Genomic DNA, 24070 nt, shown 5'->3' with positions numbered 1-24070 from the left:
AGGAAAGAAGGGATGAAAGAAAGGGGGTTCCATGCTGGATGTGGTGACATATGGCTGTAACGCCAGCACTTGGGAGACTGAGGTAGGAGGATGGCAAGCCTGAGCAGTTGTGAGACTATCTTAAAAAAAAATTTAAAAATCTAGAGATATAGCTCAGTGATAAAGTGTGTTCAATTCCAGTACAAGGCAGGGGTGGGGGAAAGGGAGAGGAGGAGGAAGAAGAGAAGAGAGATGGTTCCAGGAAGCTTAGTGGGGGTGGTGGGAAGCCACCAGCATTTGTTAACATTTTCATATAAAATGTAGGCAAGTTATTTATTTATTTAGTTAGTTAGTTACTGGGGATTGAACTGAGGGGTGTGTAACCACTGAACCACATCCTCAGCCCTTTTAAACATTTTATTTAGAGACAGGGTCTCACTGAATTGCTAAGTGCCTTGCTAATCTGCTGAGGCTGGCTTTGAACTCACAATCCTCCTGCCTTAGCTTCCAGAGTTGCTGACCTTAAACTTAAATCCTCCTGAGTAGAGGGATTACAGATATGTAGTTTTGTTTTTGAATGAACGCCATGCAGTGTACTGACACAACTATAACAGCTATGGCATCACTAGGTGATAAAATCTTATGAGACAGGGGCTGGGGATGTGGCTCAAGCGGTAGCGCGCTTGCCTGGCATGCGTGCGGCCCGGGTTCGGTCCTCAGCACCACATACCAACAAAAATGTTCTGTCCGCCGAGAACTAAAAAATAAATATTAAAAATTCTCTCGCTCTTTCTCTCTCCTCTCTCATTCTCTCTTTAAAAAAAAAAAAAAATCTTATGAGACAATTGTTGTATGTTCTGTTTACTGAAGATGAAAATGTCATTATGTGGCACACACCAGTACTATGCTTGCTTGGCATGTGTGTGTTAGGGAATGAACCCAGGGTTTCACACATGTTAAGCATATATTCTACCTATACTCCCAGATTAATATCTCTATTTTTGAGAGAAGCACTGCATTAATAATGATCATGCCCATTTTCAGAGATCTCTACACTTTAGTTTAAAATCAGGACAGTCATATTTTTACATAAAAGATCCAACTCAGGAAATATAGAAAGGAGACTCAGAAATCTCTTGACATATCCATCAAGAAAGAGCTGTACATCTATCATGACAAACCAGACACCTCGGCTAATTAGAAATACAACACCTTTGTAATGGAAAATGAGCATTAATAATTATTCTGCTGTCCATGTTTTTTCCATTAAACTCTGGTCTAGGACCAGATCACCTGTGAGTATTCTGTAGTTATAAGAGAGAGTAGGTTTGTATTTAATATGCTACCAATTTTCAAACCCATGAGCAAAAACATAGAAGCAGAAATAATCTACTGGTCCAAGTTTCAATGAAAGAGAACTTTCTAAAGGCATTTTACAAAAGGTTTTTGAAACATAACTGAATATAATGCCTTTAAATTAGTTTAACAAAGATAACCTAATGCTTATCTGCTGCTTATTTTTTTCATATCTGTAAACAGGTGTGGAGATGAAAAGAATAAAGCAGACACAAACTGATACTTTAATGTCCAAAGCAAACTAAGAAGAAAACCCTTAAATATGTATTTCTCTTTGGGCTTTTTATTGATTGGGCCATATTAACCTCTTATTTTCACTTGAAAATAGTCTGGTTTCAATTAAAATTGCTTCATCATTAAAACAAATACTCTGCTTCTATTTTGACTTAATCATTGAGAGTTAAGGAGTATGGCTAAAATATAAATAATTTTTAACTTCCACCGTTTTTTTTTTTTTTTAAAACAGTGCTGGGGATTGACCCAGAACTTCACATGTGCTAGGCAAGTGCTCTACCACTGAGCTACACCCCCAGCCTTCTGCAATCTTTCTTGTGTGGAATAACTAGCTCAAGATTTTCTAGAATTTTTTTTCTTTTCCTATATTTTGTTACAAAGAAAGTAAACAGAATAAAAAAATTTAGGAGGTCTGATTTACATGTTTTCACTGAGTCTATTTATTTATTTACTTAACATCTATCTATTTATTTATTTATTTTTATGCGGTCCTGAGGATCAAACCCAGCGACTCACAGGTGCTAGGCAAGCACTCTACTGCTGAGCCACAAACCCAGCCCCGAATTAATTTTTTAAGTAAGCAAGTCTAGCCAAAATTGATAAGGTTACAGAAATGCACACATAAAAACAAATTAACTTGGAAAAGTGCACAATTAGCAGATAAGTTTCCTAGTAACTATTCATTTAAGCAGCTTGCATTAGATCTTTCTAGTTCAGTTACTTAATACTATAGGAATGGGTTAAAGAATTAAAAGAACCAGAAAAGGAAAGATTCAAGTCTGAGAGTGGGGTGGCAAGTGAAAAGTTCAGAATAAAGTGAGAGCTTCCTGAGAAAGCAAATAAAAAGGAAACATGGAGAATTCCACTGTAAATCTTGCTAAGTGTGCTGAAAAACAACAATTACTGAACATTCTAAGTGCTACCTTTTCTTGCTGAACAAAATGCAAGAAAGTGACCTTTGATACCAAACCTAACTGAATAGTTGAAATATTCTGTAAAAGAATCCATCAAGAGACCACTTAAAATTGCTTAATCTTGATGGTACTTTGTGGTAAAATCATGAGCCAGCTTTGAAAGAGTTAGCAGGCTGTCTTTTCAAAAACTAAGCGTTATTGGGTGTGGCTGTTTGATTCTGAAAGGAGAAACTACAGTAAACCTTGGTAGCTGTGACAACAGCTTAATGATAAAGCAATGTGTTTAACATGTCTCTAATGTTCATTTTAATAAAATTCATCAGTTTAACTCTATGCAAACAAACAGAGATCCTGAGAGCAGGAAGCTTTTCTGTGGAACTCCTGACCAAACACAAACCATAGCAGTTACTACAAAGCTTAATGCAAACCCTCTAGAGTCCACGTTGACAAATTCTTTAACAAGCCCTGTGGTTACAGGGAAGCTGGTTTCACTCTGACTCACTCCTGCTCAAACAGTTTACTGGAAATGAAGGGGAGGGGGAATTTTCAGAGAAGTCATGTGATGGCCAGACAAACCACAATCAGCGAAGGTTCAACAGAGTCAAAAACAGGTCCCAGCAACAACTGACACTTAAGAGTGTTCAAATGGCAGTAAAGCATATGAAAATAAGTCCCCTTTGGTTTCAGATCACCCATACCATGAGCTCTTTGATAAATCTGTGTACGTAAAGGAACAGATATTTCAGAGGGGGGAAAAATCCAGCAAGCATTAACATGGTATAAGCAACTGCAAACACTTCATAAGAAAATGTGCTTAAAAAAAATAACAAATGAAATACTAAAGCATTTGATCGAGTATATAAATAATCATTATCAAATGCTCTAAACTCAAACGATCAATACACATTTTATTTTTATCAAAAGAACTTTAATATCTAAATATCTAGATAAAAAGGAGCTAAGAACCCCCATAATTGATTGATTTCTTTTGGTATTATAAATAAGATAAGGTAAATAACTTGAAATTTTTGAATAGGATAAGGATCCTATTAATTTTTTTTTTAACTTAAATTTAATACAAACTAGTTGGGGAAAAATTTAAACCTACTCTGGGGATTTACTCTCAATATACAGATTAAGTGGCAAATATTAATTAAATACTATCCTAAACAGAACCTAAAAATGCTCATTTAAAATAAGATTAATTAACAGGTGGTGCATGCCTGTAATTCTAGCGGTTTGGGAGGCTGAGGCAGGAGGATCCTCTGAGTTCAAAGTCAGCCTCAGCAACAGTGAGGCTCTAAGTAACTCAGAGAGACCCTGTCTCTAAATAAAATACAAAATAGGGTTGAGGATGTGGCTCAGTGGCTGAGTGCCCCTGAATTCAATACCTGGTACCCAAATAAAATAAAATAAAAAAAAAAGATTAATCCCAGAAACTACAAAATGGCCTTTGAGGAAATGCTCATCCTAAAATAGTTTATAGACTCATGCCTAATACTCAATAGAAAGGTAAGCTAACCAAAATGAAAATGGAGAAGAAGCAGAATTCTTCTAAAGGGTAAAGTTTGAAGAGTTTTAAATTTCTGATTTTAACTTCTAATTCTGATAGGAATAATAATAAGAAACAGTAAATTTCACACAGCAACCTAACACTATGAGAAAACAATAGAAGAAGCAAGTAATTTGGACAGATGGCATTTGGCAGTCAGATAACAATCTTATTCAAAAACACTTTCCCAATTAAGTATGTACAACATTCCTACTCTATTGTGTTAGCTTTAAATTTAAAAATTCCACAACCACCCTCAGATTCCTATTCCATCAGTAATATTGGCTACACTAATCTTTTAAATAAGTTACTGTATTTTTCAAACTCCTAACGTGTCTTTAATTTTTCCTTTTTCCCTATGCAGTTCACAGAAAAAACAAATTTACCACAAGAATCTTCATTTGTTTTTTCTCTCTCTCTCTCTCTTTTTTTTTTGGTGATGCTAGTGATTAAACCCAGGGTCTGGTGCATACTTACATATTCTACCACTGAGCTATACCCTACATCTGTACTTTTTCCTGAAGTATAATATTTTATAGGAGTTTGTTTTACTTACTTGATGTGAATTAAAATTTGCAAGTCATTTAACTTGATGTCTTTTTTTTTTTTTGAGTGGGGTGGTTTTATGGGGATTGAACCCAGGGGCCTTGCTATCCTGAACTATATCCCTCTTTTGAAAAGACAGAGTTTCAGTAAATTGCTCAGGGCCTCCTTAAATTGCTAGGGTTGGTCTCAAATTCGTGATCCTCTTGCCTCGGCCTCCTAAGGAGCTGTGATTACATGCCTGTGTTGCCATCACCAAGATAAGCAGAGGTGTTTTCAGAAATGTACTTTTGTTACTTTACATAGGAAAAGATTAGGGAGAAAATTAGTAAAGAGTAGAACAATTAGGAAATCACTAGAAATGTTCAAATAAGGGCTGACAAAGGTTTGAACTAGTAGCATAGAAGAAAAGGAGAGGGTGACGATATGAAGACACCATAGAGGCAGAATCAACAGGCCATGAAAAATGTCCAGATATAGGAGGCAAGCAGAGAAATCACAGGACTTGAATTTTATTTATTTATTTTGGTGCAGAGGATTAAAACTAAAGACAACTCAAATTTTAACTGGAAGTAATAGTGAGGATGGTGAGTATTAACAGAATTTAGGAACAAAGGAGAAAAAGTCACAAAGAGAAGAACCAAACCTCGTATCCACAAAGCACATAGATAGCTATCTACACCTAACTTTTATAAATGATACTGGAATTGCTCAAGGACATAGGAAGCTACATTTATTAATGCCTACCTCCCACAGACATCTAGTGAAAACATGATACAAAGCCAAGAGCAAAAGGAAGTCAGTTTAGTGGAAAAATACTGCAACATCTCAATAAAGTACACATGAAAATAAATCAGGTAGCATAAAGAATCAGAATACAAATGAATGCTTTAGTCATTATTTTTTCTCTCTCAAAGCATCTATAGTATAAAATTCAACCATTAGTAAAAGTAGAATTTAAGCAAAAAATAGCCTTAAAATTGTTACTTAATAACACTTTCTTATAAAATCACATGCACCCTTTAACCTACTTAGAGAACACATGGCAAAGAAATCAGGGCCAAGTTTTTTTTTTTTGTTTCCTCCTTTCTCTGCTGATAACCTTATGCTACTAAAGAGATTTACCTTAAAGTAATAACACATTTTTCTAACTTATTCTTAGGCAATCTTTAAATAACCACTCATACTCATTTTACTTAATTTACTGTTTTTAGTTAGTTGAACCAATTCATCCATATTTTATTGCTCCTATTAAATTGGAAATTTTACAAAAGAGAGTCTGGCACAGTGGACAAGGGACTGAATCTTTTAAGTTTATGATGTTGAAATGAAGAAAAAATTAAAACATTTTTATCTAAAAAGTAAAATTGAATAAAACACACAAAATAAATGACATGGAAAACACACTGGGAATTAGAAAAACTAATGTTAGAATGTGACAAAGGGCATCTCCTTAGTTATATCAATCAGTAAGAAAAAAATATACTGGGGGCTGGGGATGTGGCTCAAGTGGTAGGGCGCTCGCCTGGCATGCGTGCGGCCCGGGTTCGATCCTCAGCACCACATATCAACAAAGATGTTGTGTCCGCCGAGAACTAAAAAATAAATATTAAAAAATTCTCTCTCTCTCTCCTCTTTCACTCTTTCTTTAAATAAAAAAATAAAGTAACACAAATCTTATACTTATTAAAAAAATAAATAAATAAAAAAATAAAAAATAAAATAAAAAAATATACTAAATATAAATCATGGATACATGAACCAATAAAATGAAATTTTTACTTTCTCCTTTTGGTTCATGTTAGTCAAGAGTTTTATTGTAATAAATATACTTTGTAATGAAAAGTTTAAAATATTTGATGATATGGAAAAATGTTCTTATAGTATGTTACTGAGGGTTGAATCCAGGGGCACTTAACCACTGAGAGCCATGCCCAACCCTTTTCATACTTTTTAAATTTTTAATTAACTTACTAAATTGCTTAGCCTTTCCTCAAATTTGTGATCCTTTTGCTTTCACCTCCTGAGTTACTGGGACTAACACCATATCTGACCACAGTATGTTTTTATATTCAAACCAAGTGACAAAACATAAATAGAACATGATCTTACTTGTATGGATATAAATATCCATAGAAAAAGACTGAAAGATAACTACCCCAATATTTTACACTGAGCTCTGTACCTTCCTAATGAGAATTGAATATATAAATAAATCTCTTGGGCTGGGGATGTGGCTCAAGTGGTAGTGCGCTTGCCTGGCATGCATGCGGTCCAGGTTCGATCCTCAGCACCACATACAAAGATGTTGTGTCCGCCAAAAACTAAAAAATAAATATTAAAAAAAATTCTCTCTTTGAAAAAAAAAAGAAGCAAAGATTTATTTAAAAATAAATAAATCTCTTAAATTTTTATAAATTTATGTGCATAGTAAAAACCTTAGAAACAAAAACATGAATGTATAACAGCAGTGAATACAATGCAGATATAATGTATCTTACTTGGATATAGTAAATAATCCATAGTGTTAGAAAAGAATAAACAAAAAGAAAACAGTTTTCTTTGACAACCACCCCAAGGGACTCTTCACTGAATAATGAATTAAAACTGTAGTACTCTCAGATAACTCTCTCCCACCCTTTCCACTACAAAGCATAAAAAGAAATAAATAAAACTTAAAATCCCACATAAGGGCTGAAATTGTGGCTCAGCGGTAGAGCGCTTCCCTAGCATATGCAAGGCGCTAGGTTCGATCCTCAGCACCACATAAAAATAAATAAATAAAATAAATGAGGTCCCCCCCACACACAAAAAAATCCCACCTGCACCTTTGTCTAAAGCTGGAAGAAAGAATATAGGAAAAATTATACTAACATGCACTGAAATTTACAATAAGTCACAAAATTGATGGAATCTGGTTGAAAGAAGCATGAATAGAAAAAAAAAAAAGTCAAATCAAATCAAATATAGAAGAAACAAATTTCAACTAATTCTGCATTTTTTATTGCATTAACCTGGATGAAAATATTGCTAAACTGCAGTATGGTGCATTGTACTGATCTTAAAAGTCAGAAAACTGGGTTGGTTTTGACTCTGAAATTGACTACCAGTGTTCCCTGAGTGTTTCCTTATTCAAATTAGGGAAAACCCTACACTGGTGTGTACCAGTAATTCCAGCTTCTAGGGAGCTAAGGTGAGAGGATCACTGGAGTGTACAGCCTGAGTGGTACAATGAGACCCTGTCTCAACTTAAAAAAAAAAAAAAAAAAAAAAAAAAAAAATCAGAAAGAGAGAGAAAAAAAACCAGGGACAATACCTTTTACTTCACATTTGTTTTAAGTTAATTCATCTAAATGTTTTTTGTTGGGGCTGGGGATGTGGCTCAAGCGGTAGCGCGCTCGCCTGGCATGCATGCAGCCCGGGTTCGATCCTCAGCACCACATACAAACAAAGATGTTGTGTCCGCCAAAAACTAATAAATAAATATTTAAAATAAATAAATAAATAAATAAATAAATAAATGTGTTTTGTTTTGTTTGTTTTGTTTTTTTCCTGATACTGAGTATTGAACCCAGGGATGCTTTACCACTGAATTATATCCCCAGTCCTTTTTAGTTTTTATTTTGAGACAATGTCTTGCTAATAAGTTGCTTAGTGCCTTGTTAAGTTGCTGAGACTGGTCTCAAACTTGTGAACTTGTGATCCTCCTGTCTCAGTCTCCCAAATTGCTGGGATTATAGGTGTTCACAAGCATGTCTGGCTTCTTTTCTTTTTTTATCCTACTGTTTTATTTAATTATTTCTAGTTTGTCTACTAGTTGAGACTATATATAATTGCACTTTGGGGTAAAAATTTTAAAGAAAATGTTTGTAAACGAGTATATGATTTCTGATTTTAAGGATTAAACAATGTGTATATCCTACTTACTGGATTTTTTTTTTTTTGAATGGAGATTAAACCCAGGGACACATTACCACTGAGTATATCCCTATCCCTTTTTTATTTTGAGACAGGGTCTCACTAAGTTGCTTAGAGCCTTGATGTGTTGCTGAGGCTAGCTCTGAATTTATGATCCTCTTGCCTCAATCTTCCAAGGCACTGGGATTACAGGTTTGCACCACTATGCCTAATTGTTTTTCAGGATAAATAATATGAAATTAGGGAATAAAATGTATAGTTTATCTTAAAATAGTGTTATAATTATTGGCCTTATAGAATAAAAACAGCTAACATTCATAACCATTAGAAGTACTATGTGAAGTCTACTTTCTATGACTCAAAACAGATGAATTTGAATTACAGAAGATTCAGTCAAAAGGTAAAAATAATCAGAACCATAAAAGAGGAATTACAGAAAAAAATATTACTATAACATTGGATACATAAAAACTATGTGAAGAAATGGTCAAAATCTTAAAGAGTTCAAACTGTATGAATAAGACAAGTATGATTTACTTCATCAAATTCCAGAAGATCTGAGTTTTTAGATTTGAGCTTTTAGATGGCAATAAGCTTATGGGATACATTATTTATAATCCCTAAATAAAAAAAAAACTGCAAAGAATGAAATGAGTCATCTAGTCTGATGTTCTAGCCAATGTAAGGAGTGCTATGGATGGGATCTTTGAAAGATATTACATAGAGACAAGGCACTTATTACACATCTGTGAGCAATATGAATGGGTGTTCTTATTTTAAACCACTACATATTAGGGTGATCTGTTACTCTGCAACAGATAACTGATAATAAGACATCCTTGTATCTTAAAAATAACACCAAAATGTAGAAAACAAAAATAAGAACTAAACTAAAAATATTAATAAACAAATATTATTAAAAGAGGACAGGGACAGATGGGAAAAAATACTACAGTGGAGGATACTGCAGAGAAGTCAAATAATACCCCCCCCCAAAAGCCCTAAAAAGGCTCTTCAGCCGAACTACAGAAAGGGGGGGGGGCAGGGCTGAAAACAAGGAGGTTGTATAAGGAGTAGACTCAGAGGTCTCACCTCTACTTAGCACATTCAGGCCACCTTTTCTGTCAGCCCCTTAGATGGGCATCAAATACAGTCTCTAAGCAAAGTGAACAAGAGGGTCTAGTCTCAGGATACATCTATGCTTGAGTTTGTGTAGGTATCCAGAGACTGAACACAAAGTGGATTAAGTGAAAGTCTACACATAAATGGAAATCTCTAACCACTATTCACCAGCCTAGCATTAGAATGCCAGCAGCAAGGCTTACAGTCCCCAGGCAAGACACTGAAGAATATGTTTTTGGAGAACTTGAAAGGAGAGATCAATATATACTGATAGAGTGTATGGAGGTTCTGCATAAATAAGCCAGTCTGAGATCCCATTGTTAAGATAAGGGAGACCTAATACCTTCAAACTTGGTTTCCACATAATTTTCATTCAGTTTTTATGTGTTTTATTCTTATATGTAGATGGACAAGTATGTATCAACTCCAAACAGAACAAACAGAAAAGACAATGCCTGGAGCAATAGGAAACTTGAAAAAACTGAAAAACCTTCAAAAAGATGAGATAAAATTTCCTTGGAAATACATGCTATATGTAATAGCTGAACAATGTTTCAATATAAGACCTAGAAGATATACTTGAGGGGATCTTATAGAAAGTAAAACAAGCTGGTTTGTAATACCAGCTACTTAGGAGGCTGACCCAGAAGACCCCAAGTTCTTAGCAACTAGCAAGACCCTTCCTCAAAAGAAAATATTAAAAAAGGGCTGGGGAGGTAGCTCCGTGGTAGAGCACCACTAAGTTCAATCCCCAGTATAACAAGGGGGGAAAAAAAGAAAGAAAGAAAAGGAAGGAAGAGAGATTGACCAAGATACATATTAGGAGCAGAGAGATTAAAAAAAAAAAAAAGTTAAAAGGATGAGTATAGGAGGCAACACCAAAGTAACTAGAATTCCAGGAAGCAAAACTCAAGAAAAAATTTAAGAACATTTCCTAAAACTAATGAATTCAACTTTTAGTTTTCTGAGCATCTATCAGAATAAATTTAAATAAGGCCTATAATGATAATGAATCTAAAATCTTTTACTGAGAAAATACCAAAACAAAAATAGACTGTCTCTAAAGAGGTCTGAGAAGGGCACTAACCCTCTCAATATCAATAGAAAAAGCTTGAAGACAAGTGAATAATGCATTCTAAATTTGAAGTTCATAAAATTATTTTCAATTTGGAGTCCAAAATTCAGTTAATCATTTATGAGTAAATGAAGAACACACTTGTTCAGATATATGGTCTCACACTTTCTATTTATTTACCTTTTCTCAGGAAGCTACTGCAAAGTATGTTCAACCAAATGAGAGAGAAAATCAAGAAAAAAGGACCTTCAAACCAATAAAGGAGCAACTGTGAAGAAGGCCAAAAGAAAAGGAATGGAGCATGGAGGGCTGCAGTGTGATGATCCCACACACAAAATGTGTGAGAGAGTGTGTGTGTGTGAGTGTGTAAGTTTATAAGCTACTGAGTGGGAAGTGATATCAAGAAGTGTTTTTTCAGAACTGGTGTTAAGTGAGAGAAGAAAAACCAGAAATTTAAAGAAATCTTGTAAATAAGTTGGGTGCAGTGGTGCATGCCTGTAATCCCAGCGGCTCAGGAGGCTGAGGCCAGTTCAGGACGATGGCCAGTTCAAAGCCAGCCTCAGCAAAAGCGAGGTGTTAAGCAACTCAGTGAAACCCTCTCTAAAATACAAAGTATAGCCAGAGATGTGGCTCGTGGCCTAGTACCCCTAAGTTCAATCCCCAGTACTCCCCACCTCCTCCAAAAAAGAAATCATGTAAATGAAAAACAACAATGACAAGAAAAACCATATTATCTCCCAAAGAACAAAGTCTACATTACTTTTTAAGATCATTCCTAAAGAATAATTTAACAGGGTTCTTAGGGATAATAACTTAACAATGCTCTTCGAAGAATAAAACAACTGTGTACTACTGAGATATATGTTGATACACAGATTGTAATCAGATTAAAAAAAAAATATCAGCCTGCCAGGCATGGTGGTGCATGACTGTAATCCCAGCAATCTGGGAGGCTGAGGCAGGAGGATTCCAAGCTTGAGGGACCAATTTAGTGAGATCTTGTCTTAAAACAACAATAACAAAAAAGTGGACTGGAGATGTAGTACAGTACTAGTCTAGCATGCATGAGGCTCTGGGTTCAATTCCCAACACACCACACACACACACACACACACACACATACACACACTCAGAAATTCTGTATTTGGCTTAAAGCCTGGTCTACCTATTTTGTTCCCTACATACTCAGTCTGTTTCTCTGTCTCTCTTTCTCTGCATTACTGGGGATAAGACCTTGCACCTCACACATGGTAGTCAAGCGTTTGATGTCTGAAGTACACCTCCAGCTCCCTTATCATTTTTACTTTTCAGCTTTTCTGAATATTCTATCCCAAGTCATATTTTATTTTGTTTTTACTTTGGCAGTTTTCTTCCTTAGAGTAACTACTAACGATTTTACCTTAATGATAATCTCTTTAGAGATTAGAATAGTGTTTTATTTTTTCCCCACTGTTCTTACTTGTGCAGTCTCTGCATGTTCCAGCATCTCTTCAAATTCCTGATACTCTTCATCATCTGGTTCAGCACCTGAGAGGCGAGCTGCCCTTGCCATGAAATATGGAGGCAGTTCTCCGATTGCTGTGCCAATACCCTAGATGAAAAACCAAAATACTTATAGTAAGGTTTTGTTTTTAACACAGTGATGGTTAACAGATCAAATTTACACTTTTCTGTATTACCAAAAGCATTTGGAGATGCAACGTATTGGGGGAAGCAAAGGATAAGAATTTGAATCCTGCCCGATTTTGACTACATGAAACTCTCAGACAATTCCTGGCACAGTATAGACAGGAATTTAGCATCTCTCTTTAGGTTCTGTTATTTTTCTCAGTCTTTCCCCCACTTTTGAAATATCCAAATGATCTCGTAGAAAGAATTCACTAGCAGAGTTGTCACATTAATATTCTCTATGAAATCTGGCATTTTAGATGTTACTTTAAAAACAATACAAGTTTGTGTGTGTGTGTGTGTGTGTGTGTGTTGAGTTAAAACTTTAGTGGTCAGGACGCTCCTTGAAAACTCAACTAGGATAGAAAGACTTTCACTAAAGAAAAATGTTAAATTTTCTCACAACATTGAATGACTCATGTTTCAGTTACTTCATAGACATTTGTTTTCAAAGAGAATTTTTTTCCTAATTAATTTAGGGCATAAGGACAAAAACAAAGTTTAATGAACCAGGAATTTGGTTTAAACATAAAGGATAGGTCGAAATCCAATAGGCGCATAGTCTCTAGGGAAGTTCTGAACTTTGAGCCAGACTGACATCATTCTCTTCTACTCCGAGACACAGTGAATGAAAAAACTTTGCTAGTTTTTGCAAGCAATTTTAACTCTTTCAGTTTGCAGTGCCCTGTGGCTCTGCCTCCAAAGGCCCTAAAATCAATCCTTAAGGGATGTTATCAAATTCAAACATTATGTGTTCGCAATGTGTAGAATAAACAGTCACCAAAAGTACTTTTTTTAACATTTGGAACAGTTCTGGAAGATGCTAGAGAACCAACTTACTTTAAAAATTGTTAAATAAGGGGAATGAATCAATTATCCTTTCTTTCCTATATGAACTAAATCTTGGATAATCAAACTAGTGATGAGGAAAAGTCTCTTTATAAAAGTATTTTAAGGTGGACACAGTGCTGCTTGCCTGTAGTTCCTGCTACTTGGAAGACTGAAGTGGGAGGATTCTTTGAGTCCAGGAGTTTGAGATCAGCCTGCATGGCATTGCAAGACTCTATATGCTGCCTCCCCCACCCCCCGAAAAAATACAAAACCAAAAACACCCCCAAAACAAAAATAGCATTAAACAAAAATAGCATTCTAGCTAATAACAAAAGAAATAAATGATGTAATCGGAATACTACTACTTTGTAACATATAAAGCAATAGACTAATATAATAATAGATTATCACAAAAAAGACATTATTGCACCTTGTGACATAAATACATAAAGGCTAAGAAATGTATTCCTGTCAAAAACAATAAACAAAGCTTCAAGCCTCTATGACTCACAGGAAACACAGGGAACAGAGGAACATGTTTAAACTACATCAACTAGAAAATAATCAAGAAAATTCTGACTGAGAAATAATTCAACAGACCAGTGTCATCAGTACATATACTTGAAAAGAATAATAAACAAATATAACCAGGAAATTTAGAACACTTAACTAGATAACACATTTTAAGACACTACTACTAACTACTTCTAGTAGTGATTGTGTTTTTTAAGCACTGAGTCTAATATATTCACATACATAATGTAATATGACATGTAGGATTTGCTTCAAGATAATTGAGAAATGAGGACAGAGAGATAAAATAATATTAGCTATAAGTTAATATTAGTTGAAGTGGCGTGAAAGTACATTAAATTCATTTATAATTATCTGCATGTTTGGGGAAGTTTCCCATAATAAAAAGTAGGAAGAAAAGTACATTACAATATTTTATTTACAACATGAACTTTTCTTAAGTTCAAATGTAAAGTTTAAATGTGAAGTCAAATGTTCAACATTTCTGAAAGCAATCATGTGATTCAAACTCATGACAAAGTTCCTTAAAGTCAAGAAGGAAGTAATGTAATTGGTTAAAATGAAATCAAGAGCTATATACTCTTACTGGACTACAGTTATGGTAATATCCTAATTTAATTCTGTTCATGCTTCTCCATGTTAACAAGAAAACAAGAATAGTGACCATGTAGATATTATATTTTTATATGTATAAGGGAACACAGTCATCCAGGCAGGTTTCCAAAAACACACTACATACTACACTCAGAAATTTAGTCAGTTATTGCAAATCAAACACTAAAGTTTCATGATTTCAGAATTCTTACAAAACAAATTCATAATTTTTTATAAATATTCAAATATAGGAGTCTGGGACTGCTCAGTGGTGGAGTGCTGGGTTCTAACCCCAGCACAACAAGGAAAAAAAAAAAAATCAAATACTGAATATTCTGGATTTGGTCCCCAGGACTAGAGAGGTGTAGGGGGAAAAAAAGAGAGAGAAAGGAAAAACTAAACATAGAATATTTGTATAAAACACAAATATAAATCTATATTTGTTTACATACAGAACAAAAATCACAGGACACTAAAATTTGTTAATCTATGTTTAATTAAGGGGAGAAATGAGTTTCTTAATTTAAGAACCTTTCTTAAAAAGCCTCTCCTACTGCACAAGGCCCTGGGTTCAATCCTTAGCACCACAAAAAAAAAAAAAAAAAAAAAAAAAAGAACGAACCTCTCCTACATACCATTTTATTACCCTAGATCTGATTATGGAACTAGAAAAGAGTTAATATGCATAAAACATATAAGCCAAGTAATAAACACAGCATCTCCATGGAATGCTAATTTATTCAAAGATTTGGGGAATGAGAAAATTTAAAGTTTTTATACTTCTTTTGGTATCAGGGATTAAACCCAGGAATGCTTAACCCATGAGTCACATCCACAGCCCTTTATTTTTATTTATTTAATTTTGGTACCAGGAATTGAACTAAGGGGCACTTGGCCACTGAACCACATCTCCCCAGACAGGGTCTTACTGAGTTGCTTAGTGTCTTGCTTTTTGTTGAGATGGGCTTTGAACTTGCAATCCTTCTGCCTCAGACTTTCTGAGTTGCTGGGATTACAGGTGTGCACTACCGTGCCTGGCAGTTCTTATGCTTTTATACTGGGAAGTGATGTTTCATGGTGAAAAATCATGGTGAGAACAGAACTTCTCAGAAACTACAGTTTTGTATTATCTGTATGTTCATATTCTATTATTATCATTTTTCTTTTAAATCTTAAGTATAAGCATGAATTACAGATTAAATAGGCAAAGGTTTGGAAGGTAACCTTAAAACAACCAAGAAACTCGAGGCTTTTACTTTACAGTAATGCTTTTTTTGTTGTTGTTGTTCTAGGGATTGAATCCAGGAATGCTAAATCATTGAGCTACATCTCCAGAGCCCTTTTTATTTTGAGACAGGGTTTAAAAGCAACTTTGAAAAGCAATGCTAATAAAATTACAAAAAACAAAACAAAACAAACAAAAAAACAAATGAAATTTGTGTTGGGTATAGTATGTACACCTGTAATTCCAGCTCCGGGAGAGGCTGAGGCAGGAGGTGAATTCAAGGACAATCTGGGCAACTTGGCCAGACCCTGACTCAAGGTAAAGGACTGGAATATAGCTCAGTGATAGTGTGCTTGCCTGGCACATGCGAAACTCTGGATTAGATCCCTAGTACCTCAAAATAAAACAAAACAAAACAAGAGAGGAAAAAAAGATGGGGGGTGGGAAGAAACACTGTTTGCAACTTTCATTGAGGTCAGTTTTCCAATAAGAAATGAATGAAATGAAAATGGAATGAAATCCCAAAAATGCTGTAACATTGATGAAACTTGAAAATATTATAAGAGTAATAAGTCAGATACAAAATGATAAATATTATATGATTTCTCTTATATGAGCTATACAGAAAAGGCAAATTCATAGAGGCAGAATGTAGAACAGAAGTTACCAAGGTCAGGAAAGAAGAGGGAATGAGGAGTTATTGTTTAATGGGTACAGAGTTTTTGTTTCAGATGAAAAAACAAAAACAAAAACCAGTTCTGAAGGGTCTCCATGTAGACCCTCAATGGTAGAGTGGCTGCCTAGAGTGCATGAGATTCTGGGTTTGACTCCCAGCACTATTCATGTGCAAAAATAGTTTTGTAAATGGATATTGGTGATGGTTATACATCACTGTAAATTATTCAATGCCACTGAGGATATAGCTGAGTGATAAAAGCATTTGCCTAGCATGCATGAGGTCAGGGTTGTCTTTTTTTGTTGTAGAATTGTAGGAGTTCTTTAAATATTTTGGATTATTAAATGCTTACCAGATATACAATTAGTAAACATTTTCCCCATTTTGTAGGTTGCCTTTTCATTCTATTGTTATTATCTTTTGATGACATGAAATTTGAAGAACTCCAACTGAGAATTATTTTCTTTTTGCCTGTGCTTTTGTGTCATATATGAGAAAGCCACTGCCAAATCCACCATCATGTAAATATGTTCCTTTTTTCTTCTAAGAGTTTTATTGTTTTAGTTGTTTTGATGCATTTTGAGCTAATTCATATATATATCATGTAAGATAAGGGTCTAACTTCATTCTTTTGCATGTATTTAGTTTTTCTAGCAGTATTTATTGGGAAGACTGTCCCTATGAATGCTGAGAATAATAGGGACCAATTAAAATGTAAGTTGATGTATGTTATATGTTTATACAACAAAAAACAGTTCTAAAGGAAAAAAGAAGAGCAAATAAACATTAGATAACTTGCTCAGTATTTACTGAATTTCTCTATTATGTGCAAAGCTGAATGCTGACTGCGCTAAGGGCAATAAAATTAAAGTACAGTCTATATTTCTTAGGAGTCTAAATTTTTTGATGGAGAACAGTAAGCCACTATATTAGGTTAAAATAAGGCATGCATGAAGCCAGGACAAATAAACGCTACAGACAATATGTGTTATGAAAGTTTTAAGAAGGCAGTTATTACTGCCAGCCTGGATGGAAGTTTTTCTCTTAGCATTAGTGTTAATCTAGCCACATAAATAATTTTTGAAAGAATAAAACTACAATATTAACTAACAGGAAACACTATAATTTTTCTTGTCTTTCACATTCAAGAAATTCAATGTATGGCATTTCCTTCATAATTCTTTTAAATAAAAACATAATTGATAACATTTAACTGTGTTTTAAAACTCTGCCTCTTCTTTGGATGCAGTGGCACGCGACTTGGGAGGTTGACACAGGAGGATTGCAAGTTTGAGGCCAGCCTGGATAATTTACCACGAGCCTGTCTCAAATTTTTTAAAAAAGGGCTGAAATGCAGTCTGGGTTTAATCCTCAGTACTGCAAACAAACAAAAACCACCATCACCACCACCATAAAACTTCCGAAACTCTGCCCTTGTAAGGGCATGGTGTCATGGTCATTTTAATAAGATTTTATTTTGGGGGGGGGTACTGGGGATTGAACCCAGGAATGCTTTACCACTGAGCTACATCCACAGCACTTTTTATTTATTTATTTTTTTGGTGGTGCTGGGGATTGAACCCAGGGCCTTGTGCATACAAGGCAAGCCCTCTACTGACTGAGCTATATCCCCAGCCCCTTTTAATTTTTTACTTTGAGACATGGTCCCACTAAGTTGCTTCGGGCCTGGCTAAATTGCTGAGCTTGGCCTTGAAATCACAATAAGCCTCTGCTTCCTGAGTCACTTGGGATTACTGAGATTAAGGGCCTGGGCCACTATGCTCTGTAATGAGTTAAGATTTCTTAAATGATGTGTTCCATAGTCTTTTATTTCATAAGAAATTACTAGGAAAAAAAATGTTACAGGAATATAAACTTAACAAATCCATATGATGAGTTAAAAAAAATAATTCAAATGGTAACAGAAATCTTTAATTGATAAAATAAATTAAGTCTCTATGATGGCACCTGAATAAATTTAGGCATATAATAAAAACAAAACAACTTATGGGATTAAAATATACCTGCCATTGAACATGATGTTAAATAAATTTCCTAACATAGACTTAAGCAAAGCACAGAGTAATTAATTAGTTCAAATGAAGTAAGATACCTACCTATATGTACCCAGAGTCTGAAACTACCACTAAAATTAAGTTTGGTATATATGAAGAAAAATTACTAAATTGTTTTCTAAAATTACTGTAGCATTATAACAAACTCTGAAAAGAAAACAAGTCCTTTAAGAACAACAACAAAATAATTTTTTTTTGAGGGGGCGGGGTGTTGACAATTGAACCCAGAACTTTGTACTTATTCAGCAAGCACTCTATCACTGAGCTATTATCTCCAGGTCCAAATACTACATTTTTTTTTTTTTGGCGGGTGGCAGGGGTGGGTGGTATTACTGGGGACTGAACTCAGGGGCACTTGACCACTGAGCCACATCACCAGCCCTATTTTGTATTTTATTTGAGACAGGGTCTCACTGAGTTGCTTAGCGCCTTCTTTTCGCAGAGGCTGGCTTTGAACTTGCAATCCTCCTGTCTCAGCCTCCAGGCATGCACCACCGTGCCAGGCTCCAAACATCACATTTTAATTTAGAGTGAGACATAATAACATTTAACACTCTAGAATTCATACGGAATTAGTTAAGTATTTATCAGGTATATTAACACTATGTCAAATTTTACAAAGTTCTATTACCTATACTCATTTTCCTTAATGTTGTCTACTCGGCATCAGTTAATTTGTGGTATATATGGCTTTCTGACTTTCTTGTGAATAGTATTCACAATTAGGAGGAGCTTTACAAGGTGTCTTCTGCCTTGGAAACAGATAGCTGAGAACTTCATAAATTCTTCACTGACTAGCTATGTTTAGATTCCTCTTCAAAAGGTGTAACACAATATTAAATTAGTGAGGTTACTTTCAGACAAATATGAAAATGCACATCTTACCCACATGCAGGCCTCAATCCTAACTTTTGAGATGATACTCCACAAAGAAATGGCTCCTTCAGTGCCTTCTTCATCTGGACAAATAATTTGATCAGGATAAGGTGGCTCAGGGAAATTAACTGAGTTGCATTCATAAGCAGCTAATGTAACTGAAGCTATATGTGGGCCCTAGAAAACAAATATAAAAATCCTTGGTTGAGAAATATTAATGAAAAAGGATTTGTCAATACATATTATTTTAATAGTACATTAACCACACATATTATCAGAAAAGTTTAGCTTTTGAAGAACAAAATTGTATCTAAACAAATATTTCAAGATGCAGTTAGTAATTTGATAAAATAATCCTTGCTATTTCTTGCTATCTTAATTTTAAAAACAATTTAAATTCACTAAGGTTTAATTTACACATGGTAAGAATCACACTTTTTAGGTCCACATTTCAGTAAACTATGGCAAATATTTTCAGTCATATAACTATAACCAATCAAGATACAGAACATTTCCACCAACGCAACAAGTTTCCTTGTGCTCCTTTGTAGTAAACCTCCCCAAACTCATCCTGGCCCATGGTAATCACTCATGAAATTTTTAACTTGGTTTTTATATTATTTATCTATATTCATTTGTCAGAATGTTATCCTTTGTGGGAAAACAAAACAAAACAAAGCTGCCCAAGCCTCTGTTTTGTTAGGCACAATTTGAGAATAGCAGTTTTTGTCTTTACTTAAAAATAGTTAGGGAAGTAACTATCTCATTTATCTTTTCCAGAGAAACCATAAATATTAGCTAGTAAGGGGTTAGGATTTTGGCTCAGTGGTAGAGTGCTCATTAAAGACCTGTGAGGCACTGGGTTTGATCCTCAGCACCACTTAAAAATAAGTAAATAAAAATAAACGTATTATGTCCATGTACAACCAAAAAACTTAAAACTAGTATGTTTTTTCTTTTAAAGTAATTTTTTTTCTACAGAAATTTTTATACTGCTTCATTCCTTTATTCCTTACTTTGAAATGTTACAAATGAACAATAACATTTAAATTAAAATGGATTAATATTTAGTGTGCAAAAGTCTTAAAAAATGGTTCCTAAATCCAGATGAGGGTCTGCACAAGTGTCAACTTGATTAAAAATGTAAATTTCTAGGTCCCCAAAATGCAGATTGATAGATGCTCTTTAGTAATAGTAAATATTAGCCATTAGCAGTTATAAAGAAAAATACTTTATTTATAGTATAGAATTACAAGAATGCACACATACATGAGATTTTGTCACTAACCACATTGATTATTTTTCTGAATCTGAAGTTTTCTATTAAATATTTCTTCACTGACTTTTCATAAATGAGTGAGAATCAAAGAAAAGTGGTCTCTTTAATAAATGAATCTTTTAAGACCACATGGTAGAAGAATTTGTGGTTCAAAGATCAAGTACATAACATGCAGGGATAAATAAGTATTAAAGAAATCTTGTAACCAAGATAACAACATTTTTTATATCATGTTAATATATGTACAAAACATGTCCATATATCTAAGCCACACTTATCGATAAATATAATAGGCAGTTTCTAAAAATCTAAAAAATGAAGTTCTATACTTAGCAATGAATTATTAGGTTTTCTATGGACCAAATATGTGAATTTTTATTCTTTGTTCTTTTTCTTGTGTTTTAATCCTTAAAAAATGCTTAAATATTAAGTTTTAAAATAATTATAAAAGGTTTTTGACAGAATGCTTTTGAGTATTCAGGCTTTTGAAAAGTTATAATCAACAACTTATTTCTTTGAATATTATCTACATGAAATCTACAACTTATTTCTTTGAATATTATCTGCATAAGAGATTTCACAGTTGGGGTAAAAGGATTATTTTGCAATCCTACAACAACAACAAAATAAACACTTCTCTGCCTGAGTTTGTGGTATTAAGAATACCTGCACAACGAACGCAAAATTCTTTAACATACACTTATAGCCATTAGATGAAATTTAAAGAAACAAAACAAGCAACACTCCCACAAATTCTACCTTTGCTATTAGGAAATACAAAACAGACATATGATACTAAGTAAAAATGAAGAAGAAGAAAGAAGAAAGAAGGAAGGAGGGAGGAGGGAGTGGGGAGGGGGGAGTGGGGAGGGGGGAGTGGGGAGGGGGGAGGAGAAGGAGGGAGGAAGGAGGAGGAAGGAGGGGGGAGGAGGAGGAGGAGGGGGAGGAGGAGGAGGAAGAGGGGGAGGAGGAGGAGGAGAAGAAGAAGGAGAAGAAGAAGAAGAAGTACTAGTAGTAGTAGTAGTAGTAGTAGTAGTAGTAGTAGTAGTAAATTCAAGAGTTTGACCATGTTATCCCCATGTAAGTTTTCTTTGACTATCAGTAGTCTACAGGTGAACTCTAAAAATGAACTGTAAAACAAAAATAAAAAAAAAACAGAAAATGGTCTGGAGGTATAGCTCAGTGGCAGAGCACTTAGCAAGCTTAAGCAAGACCCTAGGTTATGATCAGCAGCACAAATAAAATAAAATAAAATAAAGTAATTAAAGAAAGATATTTCAGGGATATACAGGAAAAGAAAAACTTCATTTCTATTTTTCAAAGATTAAAAATGGATCTGTATAGATTAAATACATTTTAATAATGATAAATCATTTTTACATAGTTCAAATTTTTAGTGATTCTAAAAAGGAAATTTCTAACAATTTGAAAATTTTGTCCCTAAAGAAGACTGTTAATTCATTTAACTAAAGTGACATATACTTTCCATAACCACACTATTAAGTCATGATTACTCAGCCATAGAAGCAGATGTGGTGGTTCCCAGACAAAATGCACACTAACAGCTCAGTTTCTTGTCCTTTGTTCATTCTCAAGAGTCTATTTAGCCTATACCTTGACATTTTAGAGTGTATTAGCTGAATTTCATGAGTTCTTAAAACATTACAATTTAATAATTCCTAAACATAACCAATTTGAACTTATAAGAGTTTATAGAAAAATCCAAATAAAAAACTAAAAACAATATTTTGGTCAAAACAATTTTAAAAGTTTTAATGCCCATCAGATTAATATACATAATTGAAATTCCTGAGGGAGAGGGTTGCAGAAAAATACTAGAAGAAATAATGGGCAAACATTTTTCAGGTTGCTTAAAAGTATTAACTCATCAACCTCCGATCTAAGAAAATAAACAAACCTCAGTCAGGATTAATAAAAAGTAAAATAAAACATAAACTGCTGAAAATCATAACTGTGAAACCATAATCAAATTATTGTAACATGAAAAGGAGAAAATCTTAAAAGCAACAGGAGTGTATAAACATAACACATTATCCACAGGGAAAAACGAACAAGATTTTTTTTTTTATCAGAAATAATGTAAAACAAAAGATAACAGAATTACGTCTCTAAAATGCTTTAAAAAAGATATAAAGAAAGAAAGAGAACCTGTGACTTTAGAACACAGGGGAAAATACTCTTCAAAAATAAGAGAAAACTGGGCTAAGGATGTATTTCAGTGGGAGAGAGCTTGCCTGGCATGCAGAAGGCCCTAGGTTCAATTCCCAGTATTGAGCAAAAAAGAAAAAATAAAGAAAACAACAATCACCAAAAAAAAAAAGCCCCCCCCCCGAAAAAAAACCAAAATAAAACCAACGAATGACATGTTTACAAGGAAAATATATGGCATGAAAAGTATAAAGAATGTGAGCAGGAAAATGGCGAATACTACTATAAGGTTGTTACATTACACATGAAATAATAAAATAACAATATGAAATTCACCTTATTAAGTCAAAGCTAATGTGTTGCAAACCTCAGAGCAAACACTGATTTTTTTAAAGTACAATAAATAAGCCAATAATAAAATACAAAAAGTTTCCATTTAAAATAATAAAATATAAAAAATTTCCATTTAAATAATAAAATACAAAAAATTTCCATTTAAAAGGGAGCAAGAAAAGATAAAAGATAAAATAAATGGGACAAATAGTTTTGAGGGTAGTAAACCTAAACTCAACCATGTTGATAACTATAATATTAATTGCAAATGGATCAAACATATGTATGAAAAGGCATAGATTGTGACTGGATTGTATATGCTCTCTTCAAGAAATATATACACATATACATCAAGACCCAGAAAAGTAATAGTAGAATCAGAAAAAGATAAACCATTTAAAAATAACCCTAAAGAGATGGAATGGCTATATTAATATCAGAAAAAGTACACTTCAGAACACAGAATATTATAAGAGATGAATAGGGACATATCATAATGACAAAAGGGATAATTTTAATCTTATTTTTCTTTTGAAACAGGGTCTCACTAAGTTACCCAGGCTAGTCTTGAACTTGGGGTCCTCCTGAGCTGCCTCAGCCTCCTGAATTGCTGGCATTACAGGTGAGTGTCACTATGCACAGCTACAATTTTAAATGTGTATATATTCAATAACACATTGGTGAAATACAAACAGCAAAAACTCACAGAACTAAACAGGACAATAAACAAATCCCTGATTATAGATATAAATTTCAACACCAATCTTTCATTAATTCATAGAATAGACTAATGTTTGATGTGGATATAGAAGATTTGAACATAGAAAACCCCATGCAATAATAGCCAAATGCATATTTTTTTTTCAAGTAGACAAAGAATACTTGCCAAGAGACACCACCACATGCTGTGTTGTAACATGAGTCTTAACATATTTAAGGGGATCTGCCAAGTGGCAAGGTAAAGATAATACAGTGAATACTTCTTAAGGAAAAGTGGCAAATAAAGGTCCTTTTTAAAAAATACATACATTTTTGTAATTCAGTATAGTCATTCTAAGTCAACAGAAGAGTTTAGCTGTTTGTGACATATTGGACATCTGGTTTTGCTTCCTTTCAA

General features: G+C 34.1%; 1 protein-coding gene across 1 annotated transcript in view; it reads right to left on the bottom strand.

Moving 5' to 3' along the window:
• Vmp1 (vacuole membrane protein 1) overlaps positions 1-24070 on the bottom strand; it is a 115138-nt gene that overhangs the window by 45391 nt on the left and 45677 nt on the right. The window contains exons 6-7 of the mRNA XM_005321558.5: positions 19182-19349; positions 12153-12284 (exon numbers count right to left, since the gene is read on the bottom strand). Coding sequence (XP_005321615.1) covers positions 12153-12284; positions 19182-19349 — 300 coding nt within the window. The remainder of the gene's footprint in view (positions 1-12152; positions 12285-19181; positions 19350-24070) is intronic.

This window comes from Ictidomys tridecemlineatus, chromosome 3, assembly GCF_052094955.1.
Source record: "Ictidomys tridecemlineatus isolate mIctTri1 chromosome 3, mIctTri1.hap1, whole genome shotgun sequence".
NCBI lineage: Eukaryota > Metazoa > Chordata > Mammalia > Rodentia > Sciuridae > Ictidomys > Ictidomys tridecemlineatus.
The sequence above is the reverse complement of the archived record's forward strand: the minus strand, read 5'-3'. Positions and strand labels throughout refer to the sequence as shown.